This window comes from Hemibagrus wyckioides, linkage group LG09 (genome assembly GCF_019097595.1).
Source record: "Hemibagrus wyckioides isolate EC202008001 linkage group LG09, SWU_Hwy_1.0, whole genome shotgun sequence".
NCBI classification, from domain to species: Eukaryota; Metazoa; Chordata; class Actinopteri; order Siluriformes; family Bagridae; genus Hemibagrus; species Hemibagrus wyckioides.
Genome location: NC_080718.1, coordinates 28,226,528 through 28,248,156, shown reverse-complemented (window position 1 = coordinate 28,248,156; position 21,629 = coordinate 28,226,528). Strand labels below are relative to the sequence as shown.

The following is a 21,629-nucleotide window of genomic DNA, read 5'->3' as shown; positions in this document are numbered from 1 at the left end:
TAAGAAGCTAATGCTAGGAACAGAATTTTAGCAGTGGAGCGGTTTGCTAGCAAGATATCTGACACTGTCTGCTGTCTATCAGGTTTTTGATTGGCTGATCAGAGTTCTCCTTAAGCTCCGCCCCTTTTCTGTTACTATGAAGCCTGAGGTGTTATGATTTTTTTCTTATCAAAGCAGCTCTAATCTTCATGTTTATTCTCTTATAGGTGTGGAGATGCTGAAAAATGTCTGGCTGTTACATAAAACACACACACACAGACAGTAGGAGTGTGAGTGGAATGAGGCTCATCACTCTTTCGCTTCAGGCTTTACTTCTTTCTGATTCAAACAAAAGTGTGATCAGGAAATACTGTTCTGCTGCTGTTACTGAACCCGTCCGAGCGGTGTGGTGTGTGTGTGTGTGAATCTCTCTCTCTAAGTCTCTGTCTGTCTGTCTCTCTCTGAGTCTCTGTCTGTCTCTCTCTGAGTCTCTGTCTGTCTCTCTCTGAGTCTCTGTCTGTCTCTCTCTGAGTCTCTGTCTGTCTGTCTCTCTCTCTCTGAGTCTCTGTCTGTCTGTTTCTCTGAGTCTTGGTCTGTCTCTCTGAGTCTCTGTCTGTCTGTTTCTCTGAGTCTTGGTCTGTCTCTCTCTCTGAGTCTCTGTCTGTCTGTTTCTCTGAGTCTTGGTCTGTCTCTCTCTCTGAGTCTCTGTCTGTCTGTTTCTCTGAGTCTTGGTCTGTCTCTCTCTCTGAGTCTCTGTCTGTCTGTTTCTCTGAGTCTTGGTCTGTCTCTCTCTCTCTCTGAGTGTCTGTTTCTCTGAGTCTTGGTCTGTCTCTCTTTCTCTGAGTCTCTGTCTGTCTCTTTCTCTGAGTCTCTGTCTGTCTGTCTATCTCTCTTGGAGTCTCCATGTGTCTGTCTCTCTCTCACGCTCTCAGCCTGTCTATCTGTCTCTCTCTCTGAGTCTCTGTCTGTCTGTTTCTCTGAGTCTTGGTCTTATCCTTTGAAAATTAAATTCCCGATATCACAAAAACAGCCTTCTTCCAGTTTAGGAATATTGCCAAGCTTAGGAACATTTTATCTGTATCTGATGCAGAAAAACTAGTTCATGCATTCCTGACCTCCAGACTGGACTATTGTAATGCATTACTAGGTGTTTGTCCTGCAAATGGTTTAGCTCCCACCTATCTCTCCAGTCTTCTGACACGCTACAATCCACCACACTCTAAGATCACAAAATTCTGGACTTCTGTTAGTTCCCAGAATATCAAAGTCCACAAAAGGGGGTAGAGCGTTTTCGTATTTAGCTCCTAAACTTTGGAATAGTCTTCCTGACAGTGTTCGGGGCTCAGACACAGTCTCCCAGTTTAAATGTAGACTAAAGACTTATCTCTTCAGCCTGGCATTCATCTAACACTTCCCATAACCCTGCACTCCAGTACATCTGATTAAATGCACATTCAGCTAGTACTGCTAATATTATGAACAGCAACTTGACTTGCGTCATTTCAAAAAACCTGTTAGGGTTCTTACCGGGGCAGTGCAACAGTGAGCCTGAGAGGGGTTTAAAAAAACACTGAGTGTGTCACTTCCTGCTGGAGAACAACACGTTTAACTGACAAGTTTTTCTGGCTCTGATGATTTTGTGACTCGACTTCATCAGCTTCTCTTTACAACTTCTCATATCTCTTACCATGAAAAATAAACGTCCAGCAGATCCCATGACCACCGGAGCGGTCGCCTTTAACCCTCTCGGCACCGCTGGATCCACCTTCAATAAACTCCCTGAGACGATATGAGCACTGATATACACCGATTGTGCCGGTCAGCCTTTTTGCCGCCCAAACAGACCTGACCCGTCCCGTACTGTGCATCAGGTTCTGACCCCTATCTCTGACCCCTATATCCCACCCACTAACAGGTGCCATGAGGATATCATGAGTCTTATTCACGTCACCTGGAACTGGTCATAATGTTATGCCTGATCGTGTGTATATATATTCAGGCTACATTACAGCAACACTGTAGTTAATTAGCAGCATTTATTCTTGTTTAAAAAAGCTCCGCCCCCCAGACCCTCATTAGCATAAATCTGATCATCTTCACTGTTTCTGAACACAGACGTTCACACTGATGCAGGGGTTAATGTGGTGAGTGAATCAGGCAGGTTTCAGCATGTCTCTAACACACACACACTCATGCACACACTCACGCACACACACATACACACTCACACACACACACACACACACACTCACAGTGCAGCAGGTCAGAGTGAGTAACAACGCTGTGGGTTTGACACACACACTCACATACATGCAAACACACTCATGCACACACACACATACACACAAACACACTCAGGCACACACTCAGGCACACACTCACGCACGCACGCACTCACGCACGCACTCACGCACTCACGCACGCACACACTCACGCACACACGCACTCATGCACCCACACACTCACGCACACACGCACTCACGCACGCACACACTCACGCACGCACGCACTCATGCACGCACACACTCACGCACACACGCACTCACGCACGCACGCACACACTCACGCACACACGCACTCACGCACGCACGCACACACTCACGCACACACTCACGCACACACGCACACACACACTCACGCACACACGCACGCACGCACGCACGCACGCACACACTCACGCACGCACACACTCACGCACACACACACTCACGCACACACACACTCACGCACACACACACTCATGCACGCACGCACACACTCACGCACACACACACACTCATGCACACACTCACGCACACACGCACTCACGCACACACGCACACACGCACGCACACACTCACGCACGCACGCACTCATGCACGCACACACTCACGCACACACGCACTCATGCACGCACACACTCACGCACGCACGCACACACGCACTCACGCACTCATGCACACACACTCACGCACACACACACTCATGCACGCACGCTCACACGCACACACTCACGCACGCACACACTCACTCACTCACGCACACACTCACACGCACGCACGCACACACTCACGCACTCACGCACGCACACACTCACGCACGCACACACTCATGCACGCACACACCCGCGCACACACACACTCGTGCACACACACTCTCATGCACGCACTCACGCATGCACACACTCATGCACACGCACACGCACACTCATGCACACACACACACTCATGCACACACTCACGCACACTCACGCACACACACACTCACGCACACACTCATGCACACACACACACACACTCATGCGCACACACACACTCTCATTCACACACACTTATGCACACACACACTCATGCACACACTCACGCACGAACACACGCACATGCACACTCATGCACACACACACTCTCATGCATACACTTACGCACACACATACACTCATGCACACATGCACAGACACACACTCATGCACACACTTGCGCACACACACACTCATGCACACACTTGCGCACACACACACTCATGCACACACTTACGCACACACTCACGCACATGCACACTCATGCACACACACACTCTCATGCATACACACACACTCATGCACACACACACACTCACGCACACACTCACGCACACACACACGCTCACGCACACACTCACTCATGCACACACTCATGCACACACACACACCCGCACACACACACACACACACTCACACACACATACACACACACTCACACACACACACTTCATCAACTTTCTCATTAACCCTCACTATCAAAAGCAGGTGAAAGGTCACACAACAACGTCACTTTAAATCCTTCAGGTGTTCACAAACTGTACACAGTGAGTGTGTGAATGATGGTGACACAACACAACAACAACACTAACACAACACAACACTAACACAACAACAACACTAACACAACAACACAACACTATAATACAACACTATAACACAACAACACAACACTAACAACACAACACTAACACAACAACACAACACTATAACACAACACTAACACAACACAACAACACTATAACACAACAACACAACACTAACAACACAACACTAACACAACAACACAACACTATAACACAACACTAACACAACACAACAACACTATAACACAACACAACAACACTAACACAACACAACAACACTAACACAACACAACAACACTATAACACAACAACACAACAACACTAACACAACAACACAACAACACTAACACAACACAACACTAACACAACACTAACACAACACAACAAAACAACAACACTAACACAACACAACAACACTAACACAACACAACACTAACACAACAACACAACACTAACACAACAACACAACACAACACTAACACAACACTAACACAACACAACACTATAACAATAACATAACACAACACTATAACACAACACTAACATAACACAACATTATAACACAACACTAACATAACACAACATTATAACACAACACTATAACACAACACTATAACACAACAACACAACACTATAACACAACACTAACACAACACAACACTAACAACACTAACACAACAACAACACTAACAAAACACAACACTATAACAACACTAACACAACACACTATAACACAACACTATAACATAACACAACACTATAACACAACACAACAACACAACACAACACTAACACAACACAACACTAACACAACAACACAACACAATACTAACACAACACTAACACAACACAACACTATAACACAACACTATAACACAACACTATAACACAACACTATAACACAACAACACAACACTAACACAACAACAACACTAACACAACAACACAACACTAACACAACACAACACTATAACACAACACTAACACAACAACACAACACAACACTATAACACAACACTAACACAACACAACACTAACACTAACACAACAACACAACACTATAACACAACACTAACACAACACTATAACATAACACAACACTATAACACAACACAACACAACACTAACACAACACTAACACAACACAACACTAACACAACAACAACACTAACACAACACAACAACACTAACACAACACTAACACAACAACACAACACTATAACACAACACTAACACAACACTATAACATAACACAACACTATAACACAACACAACACAACACTAACACAACACTAACACAACACAACACTAACACAACAACACAACACAACACTATAACACAACACTAACACAACACACTATAACACAACACTATAACATAACACAACACTATAACACAACACAACAACACAACACAACACTAACACAACAACAACACTAACACAACACAACACTAACACAACAACACAATACTAACACAACACTAACACAACACAACACTATAACACAACACTATAACATAACACAACACTATAACACAACACTAACACAACAACACAACACTAACACAACAACAACACTAACACAACAACACAACACTAACACAACAACACAACACTATAACACAACACTATAACACAACAACACAACACAACACTATAACAACAACACAACACTATAACACAACACAACACAACAACACAACACTATAACACAACACTAACACAACACTATAACATAACACAACACTATAACACACTATAACACAACACTATAACACAACACAACACAACACTAACACAACACTAACACAACACTATAACATAACACAACACTATAACACACTATAACACAACACTATAACACAACACTATAACACACTATAACACAACACTATAACACAACACTATAACACAACAACACAACACTATAACACAACACTAACACAACACTATAACACACTATAACACAACACTATAACACAACACTATAACACACTATAACACAACACTATAACACAACACTATAACACAACAACACAACACTATAACACACTATAACACAACACTATAACACACTATAACACAACACTATAACACACTATAACACAACACTATAACACAACACTATAACACAACAACACAACACTAACACAACAACAACACTAACACAACAACACAACACTAACACAACACTATAACACAACAACACAACACAACACTATAACACAACACTAACACAACACTAACACAACAACACAACACTATAACACAACACTAACACAACACTATAACATAACACAACACTATAACACACTATAACACAACACTATAACACAACACAACACAACACTAACACAACACAAACACACTATAACACAACACTAACACAACACAACACTATAACACACTAACACAACAACACTAACACAACAACACAACACTAACACAACAACACAACACAACACTAACAACACAACACTAACACAACAACACAACACTAACACAACACAACAACAACACTAACACAATACTATAGTGTTGTGTTAGTGTTGTTATAACACAACACTAACACAACACAACACTATAACACAACAACACAACACTAACACAACAACACTAACACAACACAACAACAACACTAACACAATACTATAACACAACACTAACACAACACAACACTATAACACAACACTATAACAACACAACACTATAACACACTATAACACAACACTAACACAACACAACACTAACACAACACAACACTAACACAACACTATAACACAACAACACTAACACAACAACACTATAACACAACAACACAACACAACACTAACACAACACAACACTAACACAACACTATAACACAACAACACTAACACAACAACACTATAACACAACAACACAACACAACACTAACACAACACTAACACAACACTATAACACAACAACACTAACACAACAACACAACACTATAACACAACACAACACAACACTAACACAACACTAACACAACACAACACTAACACAACAACACAACACTAACACAATACTATAACAACACTATAACACAACACTAACACAACACAACACTAACACAACAACACAACACTAACACAATACTATAACACAACACTAACACAACACTAACACAACAACACAACACTAACACAACAACACAACACTAACACAATACTATAACACAACACTAACACAACAACAACACTAACACAACAACAACACTAACACAACAACACAACACTAACACAAGACTATAAAAACACTAACAACACTAACACAATAACAACACTAACACAACAACACAACACTAACACAATACTATAACACTACAGTGGGCAATGGCGGCTCAAGTGATTAAGGCTCTGGGTTGTTAACCGGAAGATCAGGGTTCAAGCCCCAGCACTGCCAAGCTGCTACCATTGGGCCCTTGAGCAAGGCCCCCACCCTGCTCCAGAGGGGCTGTATCATGGCTGTGCTCTGACCCCAAGGAGGGGATATGTGAAGAAAGAAATTCACTGTGCAGTAATGTAGGTGTCACAAATAAAGGCTATTTATTGTGGTGAAACGTGTGTGGGTGTGGATCATTAGTGAATCAGGTGTGTGTGTGTGTGTGTGTGTGTGTGTGTGGATCATTAGTGAATCAGGTGTGTGTGTGTGTGTGTGGATCATTAGTGAATCAGGTGTGTGTGTGTGTGTGGATCATTAGTGAATCAGGTGTGTGTGTGTGTGTGTGTGTGTGTGTGGATCATTAGTGAATCAGGTGTGTGTGTGTGTGTGTGGATCATTAGTGAATCAGGTGTGTGTGTGTGTGTGTGTGTGTATCATTAGTGAATCAGGTGTGTGTGTGTGTGTGTGTGTGGATCATTAGTGAATCAGGTGTGTGTGTGTGTGTGGATCATTAGTGAATCAGGTGTGTGTGTGGATCATTAGTGAATCAGGTGTGTGTGTGTGTGGATCATTACTGAATCAGGTGTGTGTGTGTGGATCATTACTGAATCAGGTGTGTGTGTGTGGATCATTAGTGAATCAGGTGTGTGTGTGTGTGGATCATTAGTGAATCAGGTGTGTGTGTGTGTGTGTGTGTGTGTGTGTGTATCATTAGTGAATCAGGTGTGTGTGTGTGTGTGTGTGTGTGGATCATTAGTGAATCAGGTGTGTGTGTGTGTGTGTGTGTGTGGATCATTAGTGAATCAGGTGTGTGTGTGGATCATTAGTGAATCAGGTGTGTGTGTGTGTGTGTGTGTGTGGATCATTAGTGAATCAGGTGTGTGTGTGTGGATCATTACTGAATCAGGTGTGTGTGTGTGGATCATTAGTGAATCAGGTGTGTGTGTGTGTGTGTGGATCATTACTGAATCAGGTGTGTGTGTGTGGATCATTACTGAATCAGGTGTGTGTGTGTGGATCATTACTGAATCAGGTGTGTGTGTGTGTGTGTGTGTGTGTGTATCATTAGTGAATCAGGTGTGTGTGTGTGTGTGTGTGTGTGTGTGTAGATCATTAGTGAATCAGGTGTGTGTGTGTGTGTGTAGATCATTAGTGAATCAGGTGTGTGTGTGTGTGTAGTTTGTTAGTGATTCAGGTGTGTGTGTGTGTGTGTGTGTGTGTGTGTGTGTGTGTGTGTAGTTTGTTAGTGATTCAGGTGTGTGTGTGTGTGTGTGTGTAGTTTGTTAGTGATTCAGGTGTGTGTGTGTAGATGGTTAGTGAATCAGGTGTGTGTGTGTGTGTAGATCGTTAGTGAATCAGGTGTGTGTGTGTGTAGCTGGTTAGTGAATCAGGTGTGTGTGTGTGTGTGTAGTTTGTTAGTGATTCAGGTGTGTGTGTGTGTGGATCATTAGTGAATCAGGTGTGTGTGTGTGTGTGTGTGTGTATCATTAGTGAATCAGGTGTGTGTGTGTGTGTGTGTGTAGATCATTAGTGAATCAGGTGTGTGTGTGTGTAGATCATTAGTGAATCAGGTGTGTGTGTGTGTAGATCATTAGTGAATCAGGTGTGTGTGTGTGTGTGTAGTTTGTTAGTGATTCAGGTGTGTGTGTGTGTGTGTAGTTTGTTAGTGATTCAGGTGTGTGTGTGTGTGTGTAGTTTGTTAGTGATTCAGGTGTGTGTGTGTAGATCATTAGTGAATCAGGTGTGGGTGTGTGTAGATGGTTAGTGAATCAGGTGTGTGTGTGTGTGTAGATCGTTAGTGAATCAGGTGTGTGTGTGTGTGTGTGTGTGTGTATCATTAGTGAATCAGGTGTGTGTGTGTGTGTGTGTGTGTGTATCATTAGTGAATCAGGTGTGTGTGTGTGTGTGTGTATCATTAGTGAATCAGGTGTGTGTGTGTGTAGATCATTAGTGAATCAGGTGTGTGTGTGTGTGTAGTTTGTTAGTGATTCAGGTGTGTGTGTGTGTGTGTGTAGTTTGTTAGTGATTCAGGTGTGTGTGTGTAGTTTGTTAGTGATTCAGGTGTGGGTGTGTGTAAATGGTTAGTGAATCAGGTGTGTGTGTGTGTGTAGATCGTTAGTGAATCAGGTGTGTGTGTGTGTAGCTGGTTAGTGAATCAGGTGTGTGTGTGTGTGTGTGTATCATTAGTGAATCAGGTGTGTGTGTGTGTGTGTGTGTGTGTGTGTATCATTAGTGAATCAGGTGTGTGTGTGTGTGTGTAGATCATTAGTGAATCAGGTGTGTGTGTGTGTGTAGATCATTAGTGAATCAGGTGTGTGTGTGTGTGTAGTTTGTTAGTGATTCAGGTGTGTGTGTGTGTGTGTGTAGTTTGTTAGTGATTCAGGTGTGTGTGTGTGTGTGTGTAGTTTGTTAGTGATTCAGGTGTGTGTGTGTAGATGGTTAGTGAATCAGGTGTGTGTGTGTGTGTGTAGATCGTTAGTGAATCAGGTGTGTGTGTGTGTGTAGTTTGTTAGTGATTCAGGTGTGTGTGTGTGTGTGGATCATTAGTGAATCAGGTGTGTGTGTGTGTGTGTGTGTGGATCATTAGTGAATCAGGTGTGTGTGTGTGTGTGTGTGTATCATTAGTGAATCAGGTGTGTGTGTGTGTGTGTGTGTGTGTATCATTAGTGAATCAGGTGTGTGTGTGTGTGTGTATCATTAGTGAATCAGGTGTGTGTGTGTGTGTGTGTGTGTATCATTAGTGAATCAGGTGTGTGTGTGTGTGTGTATCATTAGTGAATCAGGTGTGTGTATCATTAGTGAATCAGGTGTGTGTGTGTGTGTGTGTGTATCATTAGTGAATCAGGTGTGTGTGTGTGTGTGTGTGTGTGTAGATCATTAGTGAATCAGGTGTGTGTGTGTGTGTGGATCATTAGTGAATCAGGTGTGTGTGTGTGTGTGTAGTTTGTTAGTGATTCAGGTGTGTGTGTGTGTGTGTGTGTGTGTGTAGTTTGTTAGTGATTCAGGTGTGTGTGTGTGTAGATCATTAGTGAATCAGGTGTGTGTGTGTGTAGCTGGTTAGTGAATCAGGTGTGTGTGTGTGTGTAGTTTGTTAGTGATTCAGGTGTGTGTGTGTGTGTGGATCATTAGTGAATCAGGTGTGTGTGTGTGTGTGTGTGGATCATTAGTGAATCAGGTGTGTGTGTGTGTGTGTGTGGATCATTAGTGAATCAGGTGTGTGTGTGTGTGTGTAGCTCATTAGTGAATCAGGTGTGTGTGTGTGTGTAGATCATTAGTGAATCAGGTGTGTGTGTGTGTGTAGATCATTAGTGAATCAGGTGTGTGTGTGTGTGTAGTTTGTTAGTGATTCAGGTGTGTGTGTGTGTGTGTGTGTAGTTTGTTAGTGATTCAGGTGTGTGTGTGTGTGTGTGTAGTTTGTTAGTGATTCAGGTGTGTGTGTGTAGATCATTAGTGAATCAGGTGTGGGTGTGTGTAGATGGTTAGTGAATCAGGTGTGTGTGTGTGTGTAGATCGTTAGTGAATCAGGTGTGTGTGTAGCTGGTTAGTGAATCAGGTGTGTGTGTGTGTGGATGGTTAGTGAATCAGGTGTGTGTGTGTGTGTGTGGATGGTTAGTGAATCAGGTGTGTATGTGTGTGTGTGTGTGTGTGGATGGTTAGTGAATCAGGTGTGTGTGTGTGTGTGGATGGTTAGTGAATCAGGTGTGTGTGTGTGTGGATGGTTAGTGAATCAGGTGTGTATGTGTGTGTGTAGTTTGTTAGTGATTCAGGTGTGTGTGTGTGTGTAGTTTGTTAGTGATTCAGGTGTGTGTGTGAAGTTTGTTAGTGATTCAGGTGTGTGTGTGTGTAGATCATTAGTGAATCAGGTGTGTGTGTGTGTAGTTTGTTAGTGATTCAGGTGTGTGTGTGTGTGTGTAGTTTGTTAGTGATTCAGGTGTGTGTGTGAAGTTTGTTAGTGATTCAGGTGTGTGTGTGTGTAGATCATTAGTGAATCAGGTGTGTGTGTGTGTAGTTTGTTAGTGATTCAGGTGTGTGTGTGAAGTTTGTTAGTGATTCAGGTGTGTGTGTGTGTAGATCATTAGTGAATCAGGTGTGTGTGTGTGTAGTTTGTTAGTGATTCAGGTGTGTGTGTGAAGTTTGTTAGTGATTCAGGTGTGTGTGTGTGTAGATCATTAGTGAATCAGGTGTGTGTGTGTAGTTTGTTAGTGATTCAGGTGTGTGTGTGTGTGTGTAGTTTGTTAGTGATTCAGGTGTGTGTGTGTAGATGGTTAGTGAATCAGGTGTGTGTGTGTGTGTGTAGATGGTTAGTGAATCAGGTGTGTGTGTGTGTAGATCGTTAGTGAATCAGGTGTGTGTGTGTGTGTTTGTGTGGATGGTTAGTGAATCAGGTGTGTGTGTGTGTGTTTGTGTGGATGGTTAGTGAATCAGGTGTGTGTGTGTGTGTGTGTGTAGATCGTTAGTGAATCAGGTGTGTGTGTGTTTGTGTGTGTGTATGTAGATCGTTAGTGAATCAGGTGTGTGTGTGTGTAGATCGTTAGTGAATCAGGTGTGTGTGTGTGTGTGTGTGTGTGTGTAGATCGTTAGTGAATCAGGTGTGTGTGTGTGTGTGTAGATCGTTAGTGAATCAGGTGTGTGTGTGTGTGTGTGTGTGTAGATCGTTAGTGAATCAGGTGTGTGTGTGTGTGTGTAGATCGTTAGTGAATCAGGTGTGTGTGTGTGTGTGTGTGTGTGTGTAGATCGTTAGTGAATCAGGTGTGTGTGTGTGTGTAGATCGTTAGTGAATCAGGTGTGTGTGTGTGTTTGTGTGTGTGGATGGTTAGTGAATCAGGTGTGTGTGTGTGTGTGTGTGTGTGTGTGTGTAGATCGTTAGTGAATCAGGTGTGTGTGTGTGTGTGTGTGTAGATCGTTAGTGAATCAGGTGTGTGTGTGTGTGTTTGTGTGTGTGGATGGTTAGTGAATCAGGTGTGTGTGTGTGTGTAGATCGTTAGTGAATCAGGTGTGTGTGTGTGTGTGTGTGTGGATCGTTAGTGAATCAGGTGTGTGTGTGTGTGTGTGTGTGTGTGTGTAGATGGTTAGTGAATCAGGTGTGTGTGTGTGTGTGTAGATGGTTAGTGAATCAGGTGTGTGTGTGTGTAGATCGTTAGTGAATCAGGTGTGTGTGTGTATAGATCATTAGTGAATCAGGTGTGTGTGTGTGTGTGTGTGTGTGTGTGTAGATGGTTAGTGAATCAGGTGTGTGTGTGTGTAGATGGTTAGTGAATCAGGTGTGTGTGTGTGTAGATCGTTAGTGAATCAGGTGTGTGTGTGTGTAGATCGTTAGTGAATCAGGTGTGTGTGTGTGTGTGGTTAGTGAATCAGGTGTGTGTGTGTGTGTGTGTGTGTGTGTGTGGATGGTTAGTGAATCAGGTGTGTGTGTGTGTGTGTGTTTGTGTGGATGGTTAGTGAATCAGGTGTGTGTGTGTGTGTGTGTGTAGATCGTTAGTGAATCAGGTGTGTGTGTGTGTGTGTGTGTAGATGGTTAGTGAATCAGGTGTGTGTGTGTAGATGGTTAGTGAATCAGGTGTGTGTGTGTGTGTGTGTGTGTGTGTGTGTAGATGGTTAGTGAATCAGGTGTGTGTGTGTGTAGATGGTTAGTGAATCAGGTGTGTGTGTGTGTAGATGGTTAGTGAATCAGGTGTGTGTGTGTGTAGATGGTTAGTGAATCAGGTGTGTGTGTGTGTGTGTGTGTGTGTGTAGATCATTAGTGAATCAGGTGTGTGTGTGTGTGTGTGTGTAGATCGTTAGTGAATCAGGTGTGTGTGTGTGTGTGTGTGTGTGTAGATGGTTAGTGAATCAGGTGTGTGTGTGTGTGTGTGTGTGTGTGTGTGTAGATGGTTAGTGAATCAGGTGTGTGTGTGTGTGTGTGTGTGTGTGTGTAGATCGTTAGTGAATCAGGTGTGTGTGTGTGTGTGTGTGTAGATCGTTAGTGAATCAGGTGTGTGTGTGTGTGTGTGTGTGTGTGTAGATGGTTAGTGAATCAGGTGTGTGTGTGTGTGTGTGTGTGTGTGTGTAGATCGTTAGTGAATCAGGTGTGTGTGTGTGTGTGTGTGTAGATGGTTAGTGAATCAGGTGTGTGTGTGTTTGTGTGGATGGTTAGTGAATCAGGTGTGTGTGTGTGTAGATGGTTAGTGAATCAGGTGTGTGTGTGTGTAGATCGTTAGTGAATCAGGTGTGTGTGTGTGTGTGTAGATCGTTAGTGAATCAGGTGTGTGTGTGTGTGTGTGGATGGTTAGTGAATCAGGTGTGTGTGTGTGTGTGTGTGTAGATCGTTAGTGAATCAGGTGTGTGTGTGTGTGTGTGTGTGTGTGTGTGTGTGTGTGTGTAGATCGTTAGTGAATCAGGTGTGTGTGTGTGTGTGTGTGTGTGTGTGTGTGTGTGTAGATCGTTAGTGAATCAGGTGTGTGTGTGTGTGTGTGTGTGTGTGTGTGTGTGTGTAGATCGTTAGTGAATCAGGTGTGTGTGTGTGTGTGTAGATCGTTAGTGAATCAGGTGTGTGTGTGTGTGTGTGTGTGTGTGTGGATGGTTAGTGAATCAGGTGTGTGTGTGTGTGTGTGTGTAGATCGTTAGTGAATCAGGTGTGTGTGTGTGTGTGAGTGTGTGTAGATCGTTAGTGAATCAGGTGTGTGTGTGTGTGTGTAGATCGTTAGTGAATCAGGTGTGTGTGTGTGTGTGTGTGGATGGTTAGTGAATCAGGTGTGTGTGTGTGTGTGTGTGTAGATCGTTAGTGAATCAGGTGTGTGTGTGTGTGTGAGTGTGTGTAGATCGTTAGTGAATCAGGTGTGTGTGTGTGTGTGTAGATCGTTAGTGAATCAGGTGTGTGTGTGTGTGTGTGTGTAGATCGTTAGTGAATCAGGTGTGTGTGTGTGTGTGTGTGTGTGTAGATCGTTAGTGAATCAGGTGTGTGTGTGTGTGTGTGTGTAGATCGTTAGTGAATCAGGTGTGTGTGTGTGTGTGTGTGTGGATCGTTAGTGAATCAGGTGTGTGTGTGTGTGTGTGTGTGTAGATGGTTAGTGAATCAGGTGTGTGTGTGTGTGTGTGTAGATGGTTAGTGAATCAGGTGTGTGTGTGTGTAGATCGTTAGTGAATCAGGTGTGTGTGTGTGTGTGTGTGTAGATGGTTAGTGAATCAGGTGTGTGTGTGTGTAGATCGTTAGTGAATCAGGTGTGTGTGTGTGTGTGTGTGTAGATGGTTAGTGAATCAGGTGTGTGTGTGTATAGATCGTTAGTGAATCAGGTGTGTGTGTGTGTAGATGGTTAGTGAATCAGGTGTGTGTGTGTGTAGATGGTTAGTGAATCAGGTGTGTGTGTGTGTAGATGGTTAGTGAATCAGGTGTGTGTGTGTGTAGATCGTTAGTGAATCAGGTGTGTGTGTGTGTAGATCGTTAGTGAATCAGGTGTGTGTGTGTGTGTGTTTGTGTGGATGGTTAGTGAATCAGGTGTGTGTGTGTGTGTGTAGATGGTTAGTGAATCAGGTGTGTGTGTGTGTGTGTGTGTGTGTGTAGATGGTTAGTGAATCAGGTGTGTGTGTGTGTGTGTGTGTGTGTAGATGGTTAGTGAATCAGGTGTGTGTGTGTGTAGATGGTTAGTGAATCAGGTGTGTGTGTGTGTAGATGGTTAGTGAATCAGGTGTGTGTGTGTGTAGATGGTTAGTGAATCAGGTGTGTGTGTGTGTAGATGGTTAGTGAATCAGGTGTGTGTGTGTGTGTGTAGATCGTTAGTGAATCAGGTGTGTGTGTGTGTAGATGGTTAGTGAATCAGGTGTGTGTGTGTGTGTGTGTGTGTAGATGGTTAGTGAATCAGGTGTGTGTGTGTGTGTAGATGGTTAGTGAATCAGGTGTGTGTGTGTGTGTGTGTGTGTGTGTGTAGATGGTTAGTGAATCAGGTGTGTGTGTGTGTGTGTGTGTGTAGATGGTTAGTGAATCGTGTGTGTGTGTGTGTGTGTGTGTGTAGATCGTTAGTGAATCAGGTGTGTGTGTGTATAGATCGTTAGTGAATCAGGTGTGTGTGTGTGTGTGTGTGTAGATGGTTAGTGAATCAGGTGTGTGTGTGTGTGTGTGTGTGTAGATGGTTAGTGAATCAGGTGTGTGTGTGTGTAGATCGTTAGTGAATCAGGTGTGTGTGTGTGTAGATCGTTAGTGAATCAGGTGTGTGTGTGTGTAGATCGTTAGTGAATCAGGTGTGTGTGTGTGTGTGTGTGTAGATGGTTAGTGAATCAGGTGTGTGTGTGTGTAGATGGTTAGTGAATCAGGTGTGTGTGTGTGTAGATGGTTAGTGAATCAGGTGTGTGTGTGTGTAGATGGTTAGTGAATCAGGTGTGTGTGTGTGTAGATCGTTAGTGAATCAGGTGTGTGTGTGTGTAGATCGTTAGTGAATCAGGTGTGTGTGTGTGTGTGTGTGTGTGTGTGTAGATGGTTAGTGAATCAGGTGTGTGTGTGTGTAGATGGTTAGTGAATCAGGTGTGTGTGTGTGTGTGTGTAGATGGTTAGTAAGCGTAGAGAACAGTTGGAGAGTTTATCTCTGATCTTTTCAGTATTGTTAAATTTCGGTGCAGAAATTGTGTAAGACCTTCGGCATGACTCTCCTGTGACTCAACACTTTCAGAATGAAGTTTCTTCCACGCAGTGTGTGTTGCTGAACTCAACCAGGCGGTGTGACAGGTGACACTCACAGAGACGTTATGATGATGATCAGCTCCAGTTCCTCTCCACACACGTGCTCAACTACATGAACCAAACTTCCTGTCAATCAAGGTTCCTCACACGGGCGTGAGACGTTCTGACAGCTGATGCAGAGCTAAAGATGGGAGTGTGAACAGAGCTAAAGATCTGAGCGTGAACAGAGCTAAAGATCGGAGTGTGAACAGAGCTAAAGATCGGAGTGTGAACAGAGCTAAAGATCTGAGCGTGAACAGAGCTAAAGATGGGAGTGTGAACAGAGCTAAAGATCTGAGCGTGAACAGAGCTAAAGATCTGAGCGTGAACAGAGCTAAAGATCTGAGCGTGAACAGAGCTAAAGATCGGAGTGTGAACAGAGCTAAAGATCGGAGTGTGAACAGAGCTAAAGATCTTGAGTTGAGTTTTAACCAAAATACTGAAAAAGAACTGCGACACGAGCGACAGCAAGAGTGGGCGTGTCCACAATTTGAGTTGTAACCAAAAGACTACAATAAGAGCTGTGACAGAAAAAGTGGGCGTGTCCACAATTTGAGTTGTAACCAAAAGACTGCAAAAAGAGCTGCAACAGAAAAAGTGGGCGTGTCCACAAGTTGAGCTGTAACCAACAGAGCTGCGACATGAGTGACAGCAAGACTGGAAAGAACTTTTGGAAGTTGTGGTCAGAGCGAAGGGTCAGCCATGATACAGTGCCCCTGGAGTGGACAGCGTTAAGGGCCTCACTCAGGGGAGGGCCTCATTCAGCTAGAGCTTGAACCTCCATCTTCTGATCAACAACTCAGAGCCTTCCATGAGCCTCCACTGGCCAACGCTGAACTTTATGTAAATACACAGCGACTACCAATAGGAGTGAAGATAGCAAGTCACATGATCTGTGGCTCCGAGCTCACGTCTCCTGTATGACATGACACAGATAAACACTGCTGAGTTTTATACATAATAAACCAAATCAGCTCAGCTCCGCCCACTGATCAATCAACGTTATCACTACGGCAACCGGCAGTAGGATAGGACCGCCTCCTGATAACGTCGCTGTACAGAGACTGGAGAGATAAAATCTGTGTGTGTGTGTGTGTGTGTGTGTGTGTGTGTGTGAGAACACAGTAAAAGCAAGCTGGAGACTCGTTAAGTGCTGGATCAATCACACCGATATATAGTATATGTGCAACAAACTAGGCAAAAATAAATAAATAAATAAATAAATAACAATTAAATAAACAACTAAATTAATTACTTAATTAAATTAATACAAATAAAACATAAATACATAAATATAAATAAATAAATAAATAAATAAAACAATTATAAATAAACAAATAGATAGATAGATAGATAGATAGATAGATAGATAGATAAAATAAAATACATTAAATTAATAAATAAAATTACATTAATAAATACAAATACATAAAAATAAATAAATAAATAAAATTTATGAAAAATGGTTTTATGAAAATGTATGAATCTGGTTGTTTGTTTGTTATTTTGTTTTTTGCCCAAGGTCTCTTCAGGAGCTCTTTCAGTCTCTATGTAATCGATTTAAACTGAAGTGAAATCCGTGATATTGACCTTAAACACACACAAGACCGGATTCTCCTCCTGTCACTAAAGCTCGCGTTCACACGCCGTTCTGATCGATTCGATTTAATTCGGCTCGATTTTACACAAAGCTGTGGAGTAACGCCAAAAAAAATAAGGCTTCAATCATGCGCACTGTAATAAATCATTCGTGTTATATTTTTAAATGTTAAATAAGAAAATAAATGCGAAAGCCTGAAGATCAGAAGCTTGGAGATCATCACCAGGAAACGTTTACGTAATTTATCAGTTAAATAAATACTGATAATAATGAACGCTACGTAATCTGCTAATTAAAGCTAAATAAAAAGTGTTCGGCACGTGCACCTCCACAATACTAACGCACAAAAGGGTTCATTTGAGCAACAAACAAGGGAAGGGAAAGTACAGTACTCTTTATACCTGAGCAGGAAAAGTACCACAAGGTGCAGAAATGAACACAAGTCAAGTAGCAAGTTAATTAATTGACTGATTAATTAATTAATTAACTTCTTATATCTTTAATGAAACCCCGTCACTTGCGCGTGCTCATTAAGAGCCCAGGTGAGTCCAGGAAGCAGGGCAGTGGTGTTAAAACACGCACCTGAGTGAAGCATTAAAGCTGAGGGCACTTACATGTGTCTGGTGGTGAAGTCCAGCTGCTCGCCGCTGTTGCTGCTGAACGACTCAAAGTTCGGTTTCTTTTTAGATCGCCACGAACCGAACCGCTTCTTCTTCTTCTTCTTCTCACTCGGGCTCGAAGGTTCTGCATACTCACTCGGTAAACTCTCGATTTTCTCCACGTCCTCCTTCTCCTGGGATTTGGACTTGGAAGTCAGGAAGATTTTCTTAAACTTGGAAGTTTTCGGCTCGCTCATGATCGCTGGAGCTCTGGAGAAGAGTCTCGAGGGGAAAGCGCGCGCTCTGAACTGGTCCTGCCAACGATTCCAAACAACAGCTTCAAAAGTGAATCGGTTCTTTTGAAATGACTCTTTTGGAAAGCGAGTCGACTCTTCTTCTTCAGTGGAGTTTGATGAGTTGTTAGAGCGCAAAGAAAGAGGAGTGAGAAAAGGAATGTGAAAAGGATGCTGAGGATTTTTTTTTAAATCTAGATTTTTATTGTGATTACATTTCATTAAATAAACATTTTTACTACCAAGAAAATAGCAGTTGTATACCTCGTGTACAAGTCAGATAAACTGTGCTTCTTTTACATGCAATAAAATGTTTAGAAGCTACAACTCTGATGTTTAAATTAGTTTAAAGGAATCAATCCACACGACAATTTTCTTGAGTGTTTTTTCCCCTCCCGAATCATTCGATTCGAATTGTGCAGAGTTTGACTCCTTTAAACGCGTTTGTTCAAAAGAATCGATTCCGTCGAGTGAGTCGTAACGGACTGGTTAGCTTGTGTGTCGCTAGATTGGATAGTTTTTGTTTGTTTTCTCTCACGTCAGTGGTTTTGGTGTGCTCTGTGAAGCTATCATGACTGACTCCTCCCTCCTGTGGAGAACTTTAGATTGTCTCTGTAAGCTACAGGTTCCTCAGCCTGTTCCTAGAGAACCTTCTGTCCTTGCTGAGGTGAATCAGGTGTGTTGGAGCAAAAAAATATGAACATTTGTAGGACTAAAGGTTCTCCAGGACCAGAGTTGAAAACGCTAGTTCCACTTCCTTGTGCAAAATTTTACATTTAGTGTATAAAATTACAAAGAACGTGTTGCTTCAGAATGAACTTCATTGTTAATCTGAGCTTCTTCTTTAGATGTTTGTCGACAGATATTAAACATCTGCCTAAATTAGATCTGGCTTTGTTTTTCCCCCAGTTTTAAACCCCAGTCTAGTTTGGATCTATGATTCTTGTTCTTGGCTGAAAGGAGAGGAACCTGACGTGGTCTTGTACTTTTTTAGCTCATCCTCCTCAAGTTTTGATGCTCACCATGCTGTAGAGTGACAAAATGTGTTTGCTATAGACTTCCTGTATAAATTCTATAGATCTCTGTGTGAAAATCCAAGCAGGGACTCAACAGTTTATGAAGCTTAGTGGTTAAGGTGTTGGATTAGTGATTAGAAGGTTGTGAGTTCAAATCCCAGGTCCACCAAGTTGCCACTGCTGGGCCCCTGAGCAAGGCCCTTAACTGCTCAGGTTGCATAAAAATTGTAAGTTGCTCTGGGTAAGGGTGTCTTGCCAAATGCCAGAAATGTGAAGGGAAACCACAGAACTCAGATTCTAGTCTAGTTTCTATTTATTCTAGTGTTAGATGTGAACTGAAGCTCTTGGACTTGTATGATTGGATAACTGTTCCTATTAAAGTGGACAGTTGTGTAAATGTAATCATTGTTATACAAAAACAAATCAGTGACATGATGGTGTAAAGAAGCTCTTAAGTGTTTAATTTGCCAACAATTTATAATATATATATATATATATATATATATATATATATATATATATATATATATATATATATATATATATACATATATATATATATATATATATATGAATTAATTAAATAATATTTTACAGAATTTTAGGTCCAGGTTCACCGATCAGTCATAATATTATGACCACTGAGAGGTGAAGTGAATAAGACTGATGATCTCCTCATCATGGCACCTGTTAGTGGGTGGGATATATTAGGCAGCAAGTCAACATTTTGTCCTCAAAGTTGATGTTAGAAGCAGGAAAAATGGACAAGTGTAAGGATTTGAGCGAGTTTGATGAAGGGTCAAATTGTGATGGCTAGACCACTGGATCAGAGCATCTCCAAAACTGCAGCTCTTGTGGGGTGTTCCCGGTCTGCAGTGGTCAGTATCTATCAAAAGTGGTCCAAGGAAGGAACAGTGGTGAACCAGTGACAGGGTCATGGGGGGTCGAGGGTCATTGATGCACATGGGGAGAGAAGGCTGGACCGTGTGATCCGATCGAAACGAACTAGCTACTGTTGCTTAAACTGCTGAAGAAGTTAATGCTGGTTCTGATAGAAAGGGGTCCGAATACACAGTGCAGGACGGGTCAGGGTCTGGCAGCAAAAGGGGGACCAAGACAATATTAGGCAGGTGGTCATAATGTTATGGCTGATCAGTTCCTTTCTTTAGCGTCTCTCTCGAAGTTACTAAGACAAAATAAACCCTCGCGTCTTGTTAAAACGTCTCCTTCCATAAACGTTAAATAATCGTCAGAATATCAACTCATTTTTAATGCAGAAGGTCCACATTACAGCTTCGTTACTATAGTAACAATGACGTATTAACATTCATCCTAAATAAACCTGTGATTTGCAGCTGCATAACGAATGAACACTTCCCGACCAATCAGAATCCAGAACTCAGCAGCGCTGATTTGTTCGCTGCAGTGCCACCTTGTGGACGAACATAGAATATATCATTTCTTATCATCTGTTTGTCTAAAGTTTATAGTTTATTCACTGATGTGTTTCAGATGAGAAGAGTCATCTGTTGTTATAACAGTTCACTTCAGTGCTTTATCTGACATTTTAAACCCTGATCGCTGAATAAATAAAGTGCACATGAGTCAGAGCTGCCAGCAGTTTATTACTGATGAGAGCGAGATGGCGTAACATGAAGCGTTTCCATGAGCAGTGTAGGAACGTGTGTGTGTGTGTGTTAGATGCAAAAACAGACAAACAGGAAATAAAGGCACCAAAACCTTCAACATTCAGTATCGGAGTCAGACATTTTGGTGAGAGACAAGAATTCACAAATCTCATCTTACGAAAGAAGATTAATATTTAAAAAAAAAAAAAAAATCAGATCTCCAGAAGACACAAGATTCAGTTCAGAGAATCAGAAATCCTCAAATCACAGCATTCCTTTTTTTTGAGCTTCATTAGATAATGGTGGTACAGACTGGGAAATTCAAGTAAGAGTTTTATGCAGCTGTTTGAAATATAATGGACTTTTACTTTTAAAATGTTCTCCACTGACAGACAGCCAGAATTAAACCTTTCTACTAGTGTTCTGTTTTAGTAAGTAACAGATTTGTTATGAATTCGGTGACCGGAGTAGTTTGTAAAGTAAGAAAGATAGATATATAGAGAAATAAATAAATAAATAAATATATATATCTGTGTATATATATATATATATATATATAT

General features: G+C 42.0%; 1 protein-coding gene across 1 annotated transcript in view; it reads right to left on the bottom strand.

Moving 5' to 3' along the window:
* The window catches only part of crybg1a (crystallin beta-gamma domain containing 1a), a 92,489-nt gene extending 74,035 nt beyond the window's left edge, over nucleotides 1-18,454 (bottom strand). The window contains exon 1 of the mRNA XM_058399292.1: nucleotides 18,148-18,454. Coding sequence (XP_058255275.1) covers nucleotides 18,148-18,389 — 242 coding nt within the window. The 5' untranslated portion in view covers nucleotides 18,390-18,454. The remainder of the gene's footprint in view (nucleotides 1-18,147) is intronic.
* Between the last annotated feature and the right edge of the window lie 3,175 nt (nucleotides 18,455-21,629).